Raw genomic sequence first — 15,191 nt, 5'->3', positions numbered from 1 at the left:
AGAAAAAAGAAAAAGAAAAAGAAGCAAAAAAGATTTTCAAAAACAGAGGAAATTAACAAAAGTGCAAATCTAATTAATTACTCACGTTTCAGCCACACACAGAGGAGATTAACAATAACTAATCTCTTATTAGCGAAATTAAGCTATATATATATATATATATATATATAAATCGATTCTCAGATCGATCCTGGTGTTGGTAAAGAAGCTCAGTCCTGCTTGGGATCGTTGTCCTTGGAGGGGATCTCGTGCACGACCTCGACGGGCCGCGTGTCGTGCTGCTGCCCGCAGGCCGACTCCCGGTAGTCCACCGTCTGCACCGTCTTCGTCTCCTTCTTTCCCCGATCCCTTCCTGCCGGGCAGCCCCCCGCCGGCGACTCGTCTCCGTGTCGCCGCTCGTCGTCGTACCCTGCATCCATGCACGCACGCACGCACGCAACCGCAGCATTAATCTAGCATTTTTTTTTTTCAAAAAAAAATATATATGCATGCCTGTTTTATTAGCACGTAACCTTGCAAAGGACTATTTTGCGTATTTCGACATCTTAAAAGAAGCAGAGAACGAGAGAGAAAGAGGCCTATATGGTTTTGAGTAGTAACACGGTTCTTTGTAGAGAGTTGTATATATATATATATAATATATTATTATATATATATAATATATATATATATATATATATACAGTGTTGTTGTTTATTGTTTTTGTGGTAGCTGCTAGAGGGGTGATGGGTGGTGTGGCAGGTAGCAAAGGAAGGAGAGCTGTCAGCTGCTTATGAAAGAGCGCGGGCAAAACGAAAGGGCTGCTGACACCTGTGCATGGCTTGCTTTTATTTACTTATTTATTTATTAAGGCCTTTCCTCACTACACCGCCCTTGATTCATATAATAGTTTATACAACGGCCATAAAGTGAATAAATTTCAGGGAAACTTTAATAACCCCTACTTTAGTTTTACATTTTTTATTTTAATACTATATGGTTTAAGTGTATCAAGTTAGTACTCTATGATTTTATACTTTCTCACTTTAGCACACTATAATTAAAGTATATCAAATTAGTTTCTATAGTTTTTGCACTTTCTCACTTTAGTACCATGTGGGTTTAATATTTTGTTAAATTATATACTCCAAATGGATAATAAAAAAAAAATTTAAAACCATATTGTACTAACTTGATATAAGTACTAACTTAATACACTTGAAACACAGGTTACTAAAGTGAGAAAGTGCGAAACGACAGAATACTAACTTGATATACTTTAAACCACATGATACTAAATAAGAAAGTGCGAAGTTATATGGTGGTTTTTGAAGTTTTTCCTAAATTTTATTTACTCAGTACCTCGTGGATAAGTAAACTTTGATTACTTTAATAGTTTAAGTTATTTTCAACCAAAAATATTTATTTAATTATTTTTAATTTATTTTTTTTAAATATCGTAATTGCTTTCGTATTGAGGATGCCAGATCAATTGGCTAAGATTTTTTATGGAATCGCAAAAAAATTATGATATGTACATAATAAATCGTTTACATTATATTTTATTAATTGTATCCAGAAAAAAAAGCATGTTTTTCTTTTCTTATTTTATATATATATATATATATATATATATATATATATATATATATATATTTTGAAATTGCAAATAACAGGGTGCATATGTTATTTCCATTTCACCTATTAAAATATAAAATTTTATAGTAAAAAAAATAAAAAAATATGTTTTCATGTTCTTTTGTTTTAATTCTTTTCGTCTCTTATTTGATCTACTTCAAATAAAATAATAAATAAATATTAAAACTAAAAAACATCGTTCTAAATATGCTCTACTCTGCTTTATTTATTTATTTATTTATTTTAATTCGTCAAAAATTTAGTTCCGCTTATACCGTTTCTAAATAAAATAAAATAAATATTAATTTGTTTCGAATCATTTTCGCGCCGCAAATAGGTCTTAGTACCTAACGGCCCTTAATATTCTCTAGCAAATAAAAGTAGGGAAACTTCAAAAAATCCAATGTAATTTCGTATTTTTTTATTTTAATATTCTATAATTTAAAGTGCATCAAGTTAGTACTATATGGTTTTGCACTTTTTCACTTTAGTACCCTGTGGTTTAAAATGTATCAAGTTAGTACTATATTGTTTTATTTTTATATCAAGTTAGTACCTTATAGTTTCAATTTTTTTTTTTTATTATCCATTTCGAGATATATAATTTAACGTAATATTAAACCACATGGTACTAAAGTGAGGAAGTGCGAAACCACATAGTACTAACTTGATACACTTTAAACCACAGAATACTAAAGTGAGAAAGTGTGAAACCACAAGGTACTAACTTAATATATTTTAAATTACAGGATAATAAAATCAGGATACTAAAATAAGAAAGTGCAAAACCAAATGGAGAATTTTTAAAGTTTTCCCATAAAAGTATAATAATAAAAAGATTTTTATTTGCTGACCGTCTTTAGAGCAAGTGGCAACTGGCAAAGGACATGATGGTTGGTATCTGAGACGCAAGTTCGAATCTTAGTTGATTCATATTTTTAGCTAAATTTATTTCTAAATGGAATAAACGAAGCAGGTAAGTAGGTAACGCGCTATCTATCTCTTAAAAAAAAAAAAAAAAAAAAAAACTCTAGCTAATAAAAGTATAATAATAAAAAAAGATTTTTATTTGTTGTGCACATTTACTCCTCTCGACGGATTGAAATCCCCCGTCCGCCGCGCAACGTCCCGAGTTCGCCGCGCCACGAGGAATTCCCGCCATTTAATGGACGGTTCGGAGAGAGAGAGGGGAGAGACAGCGAGAGCGGTTACAAGAGGAATGGTTAAGAGAGAGAGTTTAGCTCCTCCGTTATATTTGGAGAGAGAGAGAAAAAATCACTTCATTTTCTCCACAAATTTCCCTTCCCCTTTTCCTAATTTTTCTTAAAAAAAAAAAAAACTCAAACCTCTCTCTGTGCATATATAGCTTGTGTTATATTGCCCACCAAATCTTTGAAGCTTATTTTAGGGTGGAGTTTCGTGATCGGAGGTTCAAAATATTAACTCATCTAATGAATTTCTTCGATTCAATTGCTATGTGATTGAGTTGGAGTGATGTTGGTGATGCTGTTTCAATTGTAGGGTTTCCTCGGGGGAACCGGAGATGAAGAGGCATCTCCTCCTTCTTTTTCCTCTGTTGCTGCTCCGTGCAGCCGCAGCCGCTGCGAATTCTCCGGCGGCGCCGCTGCCCAAGTGGCAGACGTTAAGCGGTATCGGCTTGATTTCGTCTTGCTAATGCCGAATTTTGCGAATTATTCTTTAATTACTTTGATTTCGCTATTATGATGATAGTTTTTAACTCCAGTTTCAAGTTAAGCGAAGATTGATAAAATAAACATCATGTTTCTGAAAATCTTTTGCGTAGAGCATTGCCTCCTTCGTTTGAACTATGAAATCTCAATGCTGCGATTCGCGCCGTACACCATATTTTGCCTGTCGGTTTTGTTCTGCAAAGGGAATTTGATTAACTAAAATGAATTTCCAGAGCCGTACTATAATGCGGTCTAATGAACGATTATCCGCTACGCGTCTTTGTATTGTCTATGAACATGAATTGAACAGCTTAACTTAGACATGTTTCTATTTTCTATCACCTTCAAGCTAGGCTTATTGTGAGGAGAATTTCGAAACAAAACTGCCGTATTGGATTCTCTTTATCTGTCACGTAGTTACGAATGCGCACTTGTTATGAGTTACTTTCATGATATCTTAAAATGTTCGACTCTTACGAGAACTATAAGACTCATTCGGTAAGCTTTAAATCTAGGAATCGGATATTATTAACCACGGAAATGCTACTGAGGCATTCTTGATATGTATCTGCAGGTGAGGCTCCATTAGTCATTGCTCGTGGCGGGTACTCTGGGCTCTTTCCTGAATCCAGTCAATATGCCTACCAATTTGCCATGTCGACAAGTTTAAAAAGTGTAGTTCTGTTCTGTGACCTTCAACTAACAAAAGATGGGGCTAGCATGTGCCACAGTGACTTAAGACTTGATAATTCCACGACAATAGCAAGTGCTTTCCCGAAAGGGCAGAAAACTTATACTGTAAATGGAGAGCGAATTCGTGGATGGTTTTCAGTGGACTTCACTGCTGACGAGATATTCAACAATGTCGCATGTAAGTATCTATCATCTATTGCACTTACCTAAAATCGTATAATTTTCATGCAAAAATAGTGTTGGAAATCATGCAATATGTATGTTATTTTTGATTGTTCTGATAGTTGGTTCGGACAATAGAAGATTCTGGTTAATTGTATATGGCTGCATATGAAGGATACAACAGTTTATTTCATGTAACTCTCTTCAAACATCCTTATATAATGTGGTAAATCTTCTTCTACCGCATGTAAAATTGAATAAGGCAACCAATTCTTCGAAGCCAAATGTTTTCTTTCATTAACTCTCCAAAAAATTCATTTATTTGTACATAGTTACTGCATTGCTTTATTAATTTATTCTATTGCAATGTATACTGATCGTTATCTCGTGCTGTTCATCTCACATCTCCACAGTGATCCAAAGTATCTTCTCTCGACCTAGTGTTTTTGATGGCAACCTACCACCATTGGCTGTTGAGGATGTGACTGGGCTTCGGCCGAGTCGCTTTTGGTTGAATGTGCAGGTAAGCATGACCATATTGATAGTTATCATCTTTCTTCTGTGTATTTATAACTTTCTCCTCATGTTCTATGCTTGCGTATCTTTGTTGACCCTAATTTCTTCGAGATATCTTTTCTGATTTTGAAGCCTCAATGATTGGAAAAGGCTATAATTGAACTAAAATATAAGTTTTGGCAGTATAATTTTAGTTCAAGCTTGTTATAGTTACAGTGAATAAGATTTAAGATCTAATGCAGGAGTGCTCAACTTTTAATGAAAAGGACTCTGCATGATGTGCTTTAACCGTGAAGTGCTATTCATACTTGGTTTCTTATGCTCTTAATTATTCAACATTGATCTGATGATACTCTTTCTTTGAATTGTTACAGTATAACTCGTTCTTTGAGAAACACAGTCTAGATGTTACAGGATATATATTAGATGCATCGAGGCAAATCAGTATCGACTATGTCTCTTCTCCAGAAATTGGTTTTTTGAAAGGTCTCAATGGGAAGCTAAGAAGAGGCAAGACAAAGCTAATCTTCCGGTTCCTCGATGAGGATGCCGTTGAACCCTCGGCTAATCAAACATATAGCTCCCTCCTTAAAGACTTGAAGATGATAAAGTCCTTTGCTTCAGGAATTCTTGTTCCAAAGAATTACATATGGCCCGTTACTAAAGATCAATATTTGGAGCCACCTACTACTCTGGTTGCAGATGCCCATGGACTGGGACTTGAAGTATATGCATATAATTTTGCAAATGACGCCCCTGCGAGCTATAACTATAGTTTCGATCCAACCGCTGAGTATTTACAGTTCATAGATAATTCCAATTTCTCAGTCGATGGTGTGCTAACGGACTTCCCCTCTACGGCATCAGAGGCTGTAGGTGAGAGAATTTTTTCTCTGTCAATAGGATTTTGTACTTCCTATCTTTTCTTTATGAAACGAAGAGGTGTTTTAAAATGTAAGCTGATAACAAAATATCTCTGTTTCGTTGCCTTTTCAATAGGATTAATTTCTCTTTCAAGTAACTAGACTTTGCAGAAAAGCCCATATTTTATGGTTTTATTGTATACAGTTTCTACAATATTCAATCGGGCAACTTTTTAATTAATGAGCTTATCTATGCAGCTTGCTTGGCCCATAACAACAATGATATTCCCCGCAAGGAAGGTTAGGTTGATGTTCTTATTCTTAAATATGTCATGCTATTTTAGTCACATTATAGCTAATAATTCTTGTTTCGCAACTCTTATGGATATAGGGAGACCGCTGATTGTGACTCACAACGGCGCAAGTGGCGTATTTGCTGGGTGCACTGATCTCGCATATCAGCAAGCAGTGAAAGATGGTGCTGATGTAATCGATTGCTCCGTTCAGATGTCGAAAGATGGAGTTGCTTTCTGTTTGGATTCGCCAGATCTTATGGGCAAAACGACGGCAATAGCTTCTTTCATGTCCCGAGCAACGATGGTCCCTGAAATACAACAGAACAACGGAATCTTCTCATTTGACCTCACATGGAGCGAGATTCAAAGTTTGAAGCGTAAAGATTTTTGAACCTTTCTCCTTGACTTTCTTTTTTGGTTACTATTTTTTCTCGTTGTCAGCAGCATTCCACGTTTTGCGTCTTGAATCCTTCAAAATTTATCTTGCAGGCTGAGTTTTAATTTGAAATTTCTAGCTATATTGAGCAATATTTTGACAATTTTTTTTGTTTCCAAATCCTTTTTTTTTTCCCCTCATCAGCCGATTTAGTGAGTCCTTTATCTCAGTCTGGCATGGCGAGAAATCCTGCAGCGAAAAATCAGGGCAAATTCATGACACTTGCTGATTTCCTGGACTTTGCAAAGAACAGCAGAGTCTCTGGTGTCTTAATTAACATAGAGGTAACATTCTCTTGTTAGTTTATCATGTTATTGCAAAACCTTCACACTAGGAATTTGAGTTTCTAAGAGACTAATCAATTGTTTAGCTTTAGACTTTAGTGATTCGCGATCTCACAAGCCATTCATTTTATTCTGTGAATTCAGAATGCTCCCTACCTTGCATCTAAGAAGGGCCTCGACATCGTCAATGCTGTCTCTGGTGCCTTAACAAATGCTAGCTACGACACTCGAACCAACCAGCAAGTACTCATTCAATCTGACGACACCGCTGTCCTCTCCACGTTCAAGAAATATCCTACCTACAAGCGAGTCCTCAATATTAAAGAAACCATAAGTGATACTCCGAAGCCAGCAGTGGATGAGATCAAGCAGTATGCAGAAGCAGTAAACATACCCAGATCTTCAATTGTGGCGAGCACCGGCTTCTTCCTTTCTAGCTATACCGGTGTGGTAAAGGAGCTGCATGCAGCGAATCTATCTGTTTATGTCTCGGTGCTGAGGAATGAGTTCATCATGATTGCATTCGATTTCTTTTCGGACCCCTTGGCCGAGATCGCCACGTATGTTGGGGGAGTCGGAGTCGACGGGATCGTAACTGAATTTCCTGCAACTGCAAGTGCATATTTCAGTAAGTACTCACCCGCATAGATTCTTGCCATTATCATGAATTCCACTAGATTAAACTTTGTTACTTTACGGTAACACGGAGTTCTCACCGTGAGTAGGCGTCATGATACCTTTCCTTATTCATCACCTTATCTACCTGTCGGAAACATTTTACGTGAGAAAAGTTAGACAACATGCAAATTCAAGTTTCCGATGATTTATTGCATGCCATACTGAAACATAACTTCTACAGGGAGTCCATGCTCCGATGCGAACGCGAAACTGCCCTACACGATACTGCCCACAGAGCCTGGATCCCTCCTCTCCTTGGCCCCGCCAGAAGCAGCCCCTCCAGCTGAACCCCCTGCTCCAATTCTAGAAGCTTCCGATGTCGTTGACCCGCCACTGCCGCCGGTTGCTGACCTCTCTGAGAAATCGGCGCCGCCAGCTGCAACACCGCCGGCCCCAACAGAACCAAGTGGTCAACCAGGAACTTCTGCAAATGCAGTTATATGCTTATTGGCTGTGGTGCTTAGCATCATTTATCTCAACTACCACTAAATTTCTTGGGGCCTGATAATATATTTTTTTTATTTCTTAACATGGTTTTTATGGCATTCATTTCTATCTGTAATTACCATTAACAGGTGGGTCATTACTCAAAACTTTGAGATATATTATATAGAAGAAATATGGCTGTTTGTAGTTGCCTTTGTAGTGATGATGAGTTGATTCATTTGAGCAAAGGGACACTTTTTTTTGTACATACATAAGAAAGATGCTGAATATCAAGCTTAAAAGTTTGCAGATCAAAATGAAACTGAGCCAAGAGTCCAGGAAATAGTGGTGCAATTTACCCAGTATTTGTGATCCCCTATTTAAAATGTCACCTTTTTTTTTTTTTATTGATGTCATTCAGTTTGTGATAAGTTAAATTTTTTTAAAATCTAAGTAATTTCAATTAAATAATTTTAAATTTTATCAAAATTTAACTACTTTAGTTATAAATTTAACTTAATTAATTAAAATAGACAAGATAATTCAAATTTAAAAAAATGAAAAATTAAAAGGATTCCAATAAAAAATAGGCAAAATCGTACAACATTTACATGAACTATGAATCATTTTAATCTGTCTATCCAATTTTTTTAAAATTCTAATTTTAATACTTAATATTTTAATTTATTTCATTTGCATTAGTCAACAGGGATTTGATTTTAAAATTTAAATACATCGGTTATTTTTGCAGATTTAATTAGAATATTTCATGCATTTTTTACAACTATAACTTTAATAAAGTAAGCAATTGACTTAAATTTTGAAGTTAAAATACTATGAATAATAAATTAAAAGATTGTACAGTAAAATCAAGAAAGTTAGATATTTGATTCAAGATGATTCATAATTTTTGAAAGTTTTGCATCATTTTTACCTAAAATAAAAAAGAGCAAAGTTGAGGGGCGATTTTCGAAACGTCCTATCGTTGAGGGGACGTATCTACAATTTTCACCCCAGAGATTCTCTCCTCCTCGTGAGTCGCGACCACCATCACTTCGCATACATCGGACTCACCGTCTCCTACCCCCACTCCCTCCTCGCTCTCCAACCCCCGCAACTTCGACCTCGCCCCTCCCCCTCTAATGGCGCTCTCCACCTCCTACTTGATCGGAACCCTCTCCTCGCCCTCCCAAGCCCTCTCCTCCTCTCTATCTCCCTTTCGCGAGCTCCGCCTCCGCCATAGCCATAGATCGTCTCCCCTACCACTACCCCCTTCCTTGTTGAGCTCACGTCGCCACCAATGGCGAGAGATGGTCGTAATCGCGAGGGCCGAGGACAAAGACAAGAGCTCCTCCTCTTCTCCCGCCCCCATTGATCCCCGCGACTACGAGGTTCGTGCCCCCCTCACTACCCTTCTCCTTTCATTGTTAACAGGCACACTTGAAATTGGTACATATGTGTGCTCGTATGATGCATTTGGGTATGTTAGAGTAAGAATAGAGTTTATGCTTCTTAGTTGTAATGTATTGTAAACGAAAGGGCTAAAATTTAGCTACTTTTTCCTCACACTTTTACTTTTATTCTGATGCTGTACTTTTTGGTTTGGTTTGGGTGAAGTTAATTTGAACCTAAAACAATTATCTTTATCGACTTTGTACTGCTACGTCGCATTTGCAGCTGTTGGATACATCAGGAAAGTGTGATCCGTTGTGTTCAGTTGATGATGTAAGCTCACAGGATTTCGAAGAAAATTACCAACCCAAAACTGATTTATTGAAAGCTCTAACTATTCTCGCGCTATCTCTGTCGGGAGCTGCTGCAATAAATCATTCTTGGGTAGCTGCTAATCAGGTTAGGTCACCCTTCTATCGCTTCTTTTTTGCTTTTCTTTATTGTCCTGCATAATGTGAATATTTAGCTATCAGTGGTAGTGTGATTTGACATATTAATTTGTACAGGATCTTGCTATGGTATTGGTATTTGCCATTGGTTATGCAGGGATTATTTTTGAGGAATCTCTTGCGTTCAACAAGAGCGGGGTTGGGTTGTTGATGGCCGTTTGCTTATGGGTCATAAGAAGCATTGGGGTGAGAATTTTGATGATCTCTCTCTTGTCGCAGTTCCTTTGCTTTTCAGCTGGTTATTCAGCGACATTTGCAGATAATGGATTTTTAACTTTCACTTACTGCTACGTGAATGGTTGCTTAGACATGCTTTATTCTACAATATTAATTAAATTTCTGTTCATCTTTACTTTGACAGAATTTGGCAGATTTCTGCCACCTTAAAAATGGTTCCTAATTTTAATGCTACACAAACTTGTGGCACCCCCCTTCTGAAGTTCTTCCAGCTGCAAGTCGCTGATATTGGACGGTCATGCTGTGAAAATGCTGTGATTCTTGACCACAACATATGGTTGAAAATCATAATGCTGATACTAGATGGTAATCTAAATTATACACTCGAAAACAGAATAAACCTTCCATTGGCTGTTGGCATCTTTTTAGTTAGTTTGTGTTAGTATTCTTTCCCTTTGAAAAGTGTGGAGCCATGTTTAGACCATCAAGCTTCTGATACTTGAATTCACTCTTTTTTCTCTCTATATATATATCAAATTTGCTGTAAAATTTTGCTTTTGCTCTTGTATTGATGTTTTGTACTATTTGTTCTCTTCTTACCTCAAATAAGTGTGACATGTATCAGTTTCCACATATGTTTGTCTGGAATTATAAATTTATTTTAGCTTGATATACTTCGGTTAGGTTGACAAGATGATAGTATCGCTTTCTGGTGGTGCAGGCTCCCTCAACAGACATAGCTGTTACAGAATTAACCCAGTCATCTGCTGAAGTTAGTGAAATAGTTTTCTTTTTGCTTGGTGCAATGACCATTGTAGAGATTGTTGATGCACATCAAGGATTTAAGCTGGTTACGGACAACATTACTACTCGAAATCCTCGAATTCTCCTCTGGGTGGTAAGTTCTTTTTTTAGTCATTCATGAGTCTTATCTACTTATTTCTATCACAAGTTAATACGTAATTACCAATAGATTCAATATAGTTCAATCAAATCTTTATCGATCTATTAGTTTTGTATCTGAACCAAATTTATCCTGAAAAGGAATTTCTGCTTACACACACATCCTCAATGCTTCTCTTCATTCCTTTAGCATGCTAAAGGGTTATCTCATCAACTCTAAAGCAAAAATATTGTGCATCATTTGATTTGCCTTGTACATGGCTGAAAATAGTAAATTCCAGCTGCAAGTTGTTATCTTCGATGATGGTTTTTGCTAATCCATACTGTTTATTCATTTGGTTGGATATGAGAAATGGAAGATGAGAAGCACATTGCAAACTTCAATTACTGGTCTGCATCTCTAAATTGCTCATTAAAATGAAGGTGAAAATTTTTACCTTGCACTGCAAGGCAGGCAGATGCAATATTTTCAATTTTGTTCTTTTCTTGTCTCATATTTGTTATGTTATCTTTTCTTATATTTGTTATGTTATTTTGTTCCATTTTATATCCAGATTTGTACTGCACCCTAAAATGTACGATGTGGGTAAAGGAACCAGGAACTTGACTAACAAGCTAATTGTCTCATATAACGTTCACTTTAAAGGCTTTGTTAAAACTAATTTATTGCAGTTTCTCCATAGCTAACTATTCGTGGTTGAATTTTCAGGTAGGTTTTGTAACTTTCTTCTTAAGTTCTGTACTTGACAACCTGACGTCGACTATAGTGATGGTCTCACTGTTGCGTAAGCTAGTGCCTCCGTCAGAATACAGGAAGTATGAACTGCATTGTCTTCTCTAGCGACTCCTTGCAAAGATTTTTTATAATTGTATGGATATGTTACGATTTTGATTTTCTATCGAAGTGATTATATCTCTTTTGAGGATCACCATATCTGTCTAGGGGCAATGCATTTTCTTTCAGAGTGACATGTTACATTATTGTGTTCTTATTTTTGCTTGGATCCAATAGCTATGTTGCAATTTTGTTACTATTGGATACTTGGTTATTTTCCTATAACTCTCTTGTATACAGCTTTGTGTTTAGAGTGTAATGTGCACCATAACACAGTTGATTTTTTTCCCTCTTTTTGTCTGTTTAGAATCTCTACCCTTAAATTTGTTACCGGCTAAGAACCTCCAGTGCAGATTTGTCTTGTTTTATCCCACAATCTCTAGTATATATCCTTTTATTGAGTCTTCTTTGGTATTGGCAGAATATTAGGAGCTGTTGTTGTTCTAGCGGCAAATGCTGGTGGCGCATGGACACCAATTGGTGATGTCACAACAACAATGTTGTGGATTCATGGTCAGATCTCGACTTTGAAAATAATGCAGGTCTGTGCTGTTTGATTGCACTACTTGGCCAACTCATATTGTTCTCTTTCTTACAGCGATATAGTTGTAAGCCTTGAGTTGGTTTGTATGCTTTTCATAATTGTTTGTGTGACTAGTCATTACTATCAACTACTAGGGTTTATTATGCTTCCCATAAAACTTGTATCTTCTTGGTTTGACTGTGAGTTTGATGAAACTTTTGCATGCTTTTTCCAAATGCATATAGGCTTCGGATTCTGTATATTAAAATTGATTTGCATTGCCCACTTTGTAATTACTTTGCAGCAATCTCTTCCATATTAATGTTTCGTGATTGTGCATAATGTTTCGTGATTGTGGATATTAGTCTCCTCAAATCAGTATTGGTGCCTGCAGGAGGGTAAAAATATTCCAATTTGACTTGTCCAGATCAACATTTCCAAACTATGTCCACATCCTAATTCTCTTGTTCGCATGTTGACCATTATAGAATATTCCCTGGTGGTTTTTATTTTTGAGTTCTCCCTTGTGAGGATATGAAGGCCTATTTTGTGAAGTAAATGCAATGAAGAAGGGCTCCCTACATTATAATAAAATTTTGTCTGCAGTATTTAGTTGCTGCCCATCTTACCACGTACTGTAGTATCTAAGCCTTGGTAATTGTGTGTCCCTTGATAGTCTTTATCTTGAATTATGGACTTTCCTCTAAAGGAATATGAGATGGGAAAATATCAGATGAAGAAAAATTAATTGACAACATTTTGTGATAGAAGTCAGGAAAGCTCATTGTATATATTTAGTGCACTGGGTATTTCACTATGACAATATAAACAAATTTCTTCTTCTTCTTCTTCTATCCTTGGAGTACACTCTCACATAATAGCACACTTCTCAAGACTACCTTTGTGATCTCCCTTTGTTGATTTGATCTGTGGATGCTTGTGATATGGTTGATAACATGTCTATGAATGGAACTGTACTTTGTGATATTTCACTGCCTTTGATCTGTGGATGCTGTTGTTGTTTTAAAATTTTTTATTTTTATTTTTTAATGGCAGGGCTTGTTTGTTCCCGCGGTTCTCTCTTTGGCTGTCCCACTGGCTCTCATGTCCCTGACTAGGTACTTGATCAATGATTAGCTATTGCCAACAAAGCAGTTCAAAGAGACTTTTCTATCAACAGTATACTCTGACATTTGGTTTCAATTTTAAAATATAGTGAGGTCAATGGGACAGCTCAGAATTCTTCAGGTTTGTTGGCAACCGAGCAGATGGCTCCTCGAGGACGACTTGTTTTTGCTGTCGGACTAGGAGCTTTAGTGTTTGTTCCGGTGTTCAGAGCCCTTACTGGCCTTCCCCCTTACATGGGCATGCTGCTTGGGCTTGGAGTTCTCTGGATTTTAACTGATGCAATTCATTATGGTGATTCTGGAAGGCAAAAATTGAAAGTGCCTCAGGCTTTGTCGCGGATCGATACACAAGGAGTCCTTTTCTTTTTGGGAATCCTTCTTTCAGTGAGCAGGTATGCATGTTACCCCATCCTGATCAATGCATAATAAAGATAAGTACTTGAACTAGATGGTAAGATCTAGATGGAACATAATAGTTGGAGAATATAATCTATTTATTACTTTATCTCTTAGTTCAAAGTGTTTATTCATAATTATAAATCGTACAACAACTGCTGCCAAAACTCTGTATTAGTGTATTTAAATTTTTTTGACTCTTTATATTTTCTCTGAATGAAACTTCACACACCAAGAAAAGGCCCTTTAACTCTATATATTTCTAGCTAGAAAGTTGTGCTTGCCGCATATTACAGATTAGCAAGAGGACATAGTGATCCTCTTAACATAATTATGTAGACATGTTTGGAATTTTCTGGCATGCACATCAAGTTGTACATTCTCTCTTCCTGGAAATAGTTAGCGAAACAGTATATTTTTATACACTATGGCTCCTAATAATTGTCTTTGTTTTGTGGGTAGCTTGGAGGCTGCCGGGATTCTGAGGGAATTAGCGAATTACCTCGATGCTCACATTCCAAATGTTGAACTGATTGCTACCGCGATTGGTGTGGTCTCGGCAATTATAGACAATGTTCCACTAGTTGCTGCCACAATGGGAATGTATGATCTAACTTCTTTTCCCCGAGACTCCGAGTTTTGGCAGCTCGTCGCCTTCTGTGCAGGCACTGGTGGGTCTATGCTTATCATTGGCTCTGCAGCGGGAGTTGCATTTATGGGAATGGAAAAGGTGGATTTCTTTTGGTATCTTCGCAAGGTGAAGTTACTGCCAGCTACTTGTAATTGTAATTCTCAACAATTTGCTGATCCAAAAAGTGGATTTCTCTAGATTTCTTTCTTTTCCGATGCTCAAATTTTTGCTGTCTCAAATTTCAACGCTATTCCTATTTGCAGGTGAGTGGGTTCGCATTTGCAGGTTATTCTGCTGGTATCATCGCATACTTAGCGGCGCAAAATCTCCATCTCTCAATTCCTACAGCAGTTGCTCACCTCCCTTTCATCTCGGGTTCATAAAACGTGAAACTTTGTGATTCTATCAGAAATGATGCTCTAATCATTTTATTCCTCGAAATTTTGAACCCAGTTTCGACTGGTCAGAAGGAAGACCAGGAGGAAGATATCATTTGCAGTATTGTTGTGATTACTCGGGGACTGATGGGCTCAAGCTTGTATATCACCCATTCATTGCTAATATACAATTAGCAATAGTAAGTGGGAGGACGAAACTAGTTGATGCAGCATCCTGTCCTAGGCCTTAGGTTTGCATCAGGTATTCACTCATTGAATATGGTTTAATGCAAGAAATCAGTGGAAATATGTAGGAATGTGCGTTACTGTTTGTATCAGAAGTTATTTATGTTGTTCGGTTTAATATTGTATTGTGATGTATAGGCTATTACATAGTTTTCCTATGCAACAAGCTCAATGATACTTTAAGTTTAACATTCTAGTGAGCTACCACCGGAGAAGCAAAATTTTACTTGTCAGAAATGAACATCTAATGTGGATCATCCTTCGCTCGTAGAAGGTATGTTTTCACCTCTTTTTATAATGTTATCATGTGGTTGCTTTGTTTATGGAAACAAGTACTGAAAAAGTTGATTGGTGCGCGAGAAAAGCACATATAAAGCTATTGGATCATACCGCGGCAAAGAGAACAGTTTTAC

The 15,191-nt window shown here is 36.8% G+C and overlaps 2 protein-coding genes across 2 annotated transcripts; both read left to right on the top strand.

Moving 5' to 3' along the window:
• Positions 2,742 to 7,928, top strand: LOC109719955 (glycerophosphodiester phosphodiesterase GDPDL7-like). The gene is made up of 10 exons (XM_020246814.1): positions 2,742 to 3,046; positions 3,139 to 3,266; positions 3,883 to 4,179; positions 4,577 to 4,686; positions 5,054 to 5,555; positions 5,801 to 5,842; positions 5,934 to 6,215; positions 6,419 to 6,558; positions 6,703 to 7,186; positions 7,418 to 7,928. Exons 2-10 carry the CDS (start codon positions 3,161 to 3,163, stop codon positions 7,723 to 7,725), a joined length of 2,271 nt encoding a protein of 756 aa, XP_020102403.1. The 5' UTR covers positions 2,742 to 3,046; positions 3,139 to 3,160; the 3' UTR covers positions 7,726 to 7,928.
• On the top strand, positions 8,699 to 15,079 carry LOC109720459 (sodium/proton antiporter 1). The gene is made up of 10 exons (XM_020247594.1): positions 8,699 to 9,053; positions 9,340 to 9,513; positions 9,621 to 9,749; positions 10,462 to 10,638; positions 11,353 to 11,459; positions 11,900 to 12,020; positions 13,058 to 13,119; positions 13,218 to 13,520; positions 13,987 to 14,281; positions 14,419 to 15,079. The coding sequence occupies exons 1-10, from the start codon at positions 8,805 to 8,807 to the stop codon at positions 14,536 to 14,538; spliced, it is 1,737 nt and encodes a 578-aa protein (XP_020103183.1). The 5' UTR covers positions 8,699 to 8,804; the 3' UTR covers positions 14,539 to 15,079.

The sequence above is a fragment of the Ananas comosus genome, linkage group 14 (assembly GCF_001540865.1).
Source record: "Ananas comosus cultivar F153 linkage group 14, ASM154086v1, whole genome shotgun sequence".
Taxonomy (NCBI): domain Eukaryota; kingdom Viridiplantae; phylum Streptophyta; class Magnoliopsida; order Poales; family Bromeliaceae; genus Ananas; species Ananas comosus.
Note: the sequence above shows the minus strand (reverse complement) of the source record. Positions and strands in the feature narration are given on the sequence as shown.

Excerpts from the sequence above, each read along its gene's own strand:
- LOC109719955 (XM_020246814.1), top strand. The coding sequence starts at position 3,161 with ATGAAGAGGCATCTCCTCCTTCTTTTTCCTCTGTTGCTGCTCCGTGCA. Across the intron at positions 3,267-3,882 it reads CAAGTGGCAGACGTTAAGCG|GTGAGGCTCCATTAGTCATT; the intron begins GTATCGGCTTGA and ends ATGTATCTGCAG. Across the intron at positions 6,216-6,418 it reads CGAGATTCAAAGTTTGAAGC|CCGATTTAGTGAGTCCTTTA; the intron begins GTAAAGATTTTT and ends TCCCCTCATCAG.
- LOC109720459 (XM_020247594.1), top strand. The coding sequence starts at position 8,805 with ATGGCGCTCTCCACCTCCTACTTGATCGGAACCCTCTCCTCGCCCTCC. Across the intron at positions 9,054-9,339 it reads TTGATCCCCGCGACTACGAG|CTGTTGGATACATCAGGAAA; the intron begins GTTCGTGCCCCC and ends TCGCATTTGCAG. Across the intron at positions 12,021-13,057 it reads CGACTTTGAAAATAATGCAG|GGCTTGTTTGTTCCCGCGGT; the intron begins GTCTGTGCTGTT and ends TTTTAATGGCAG.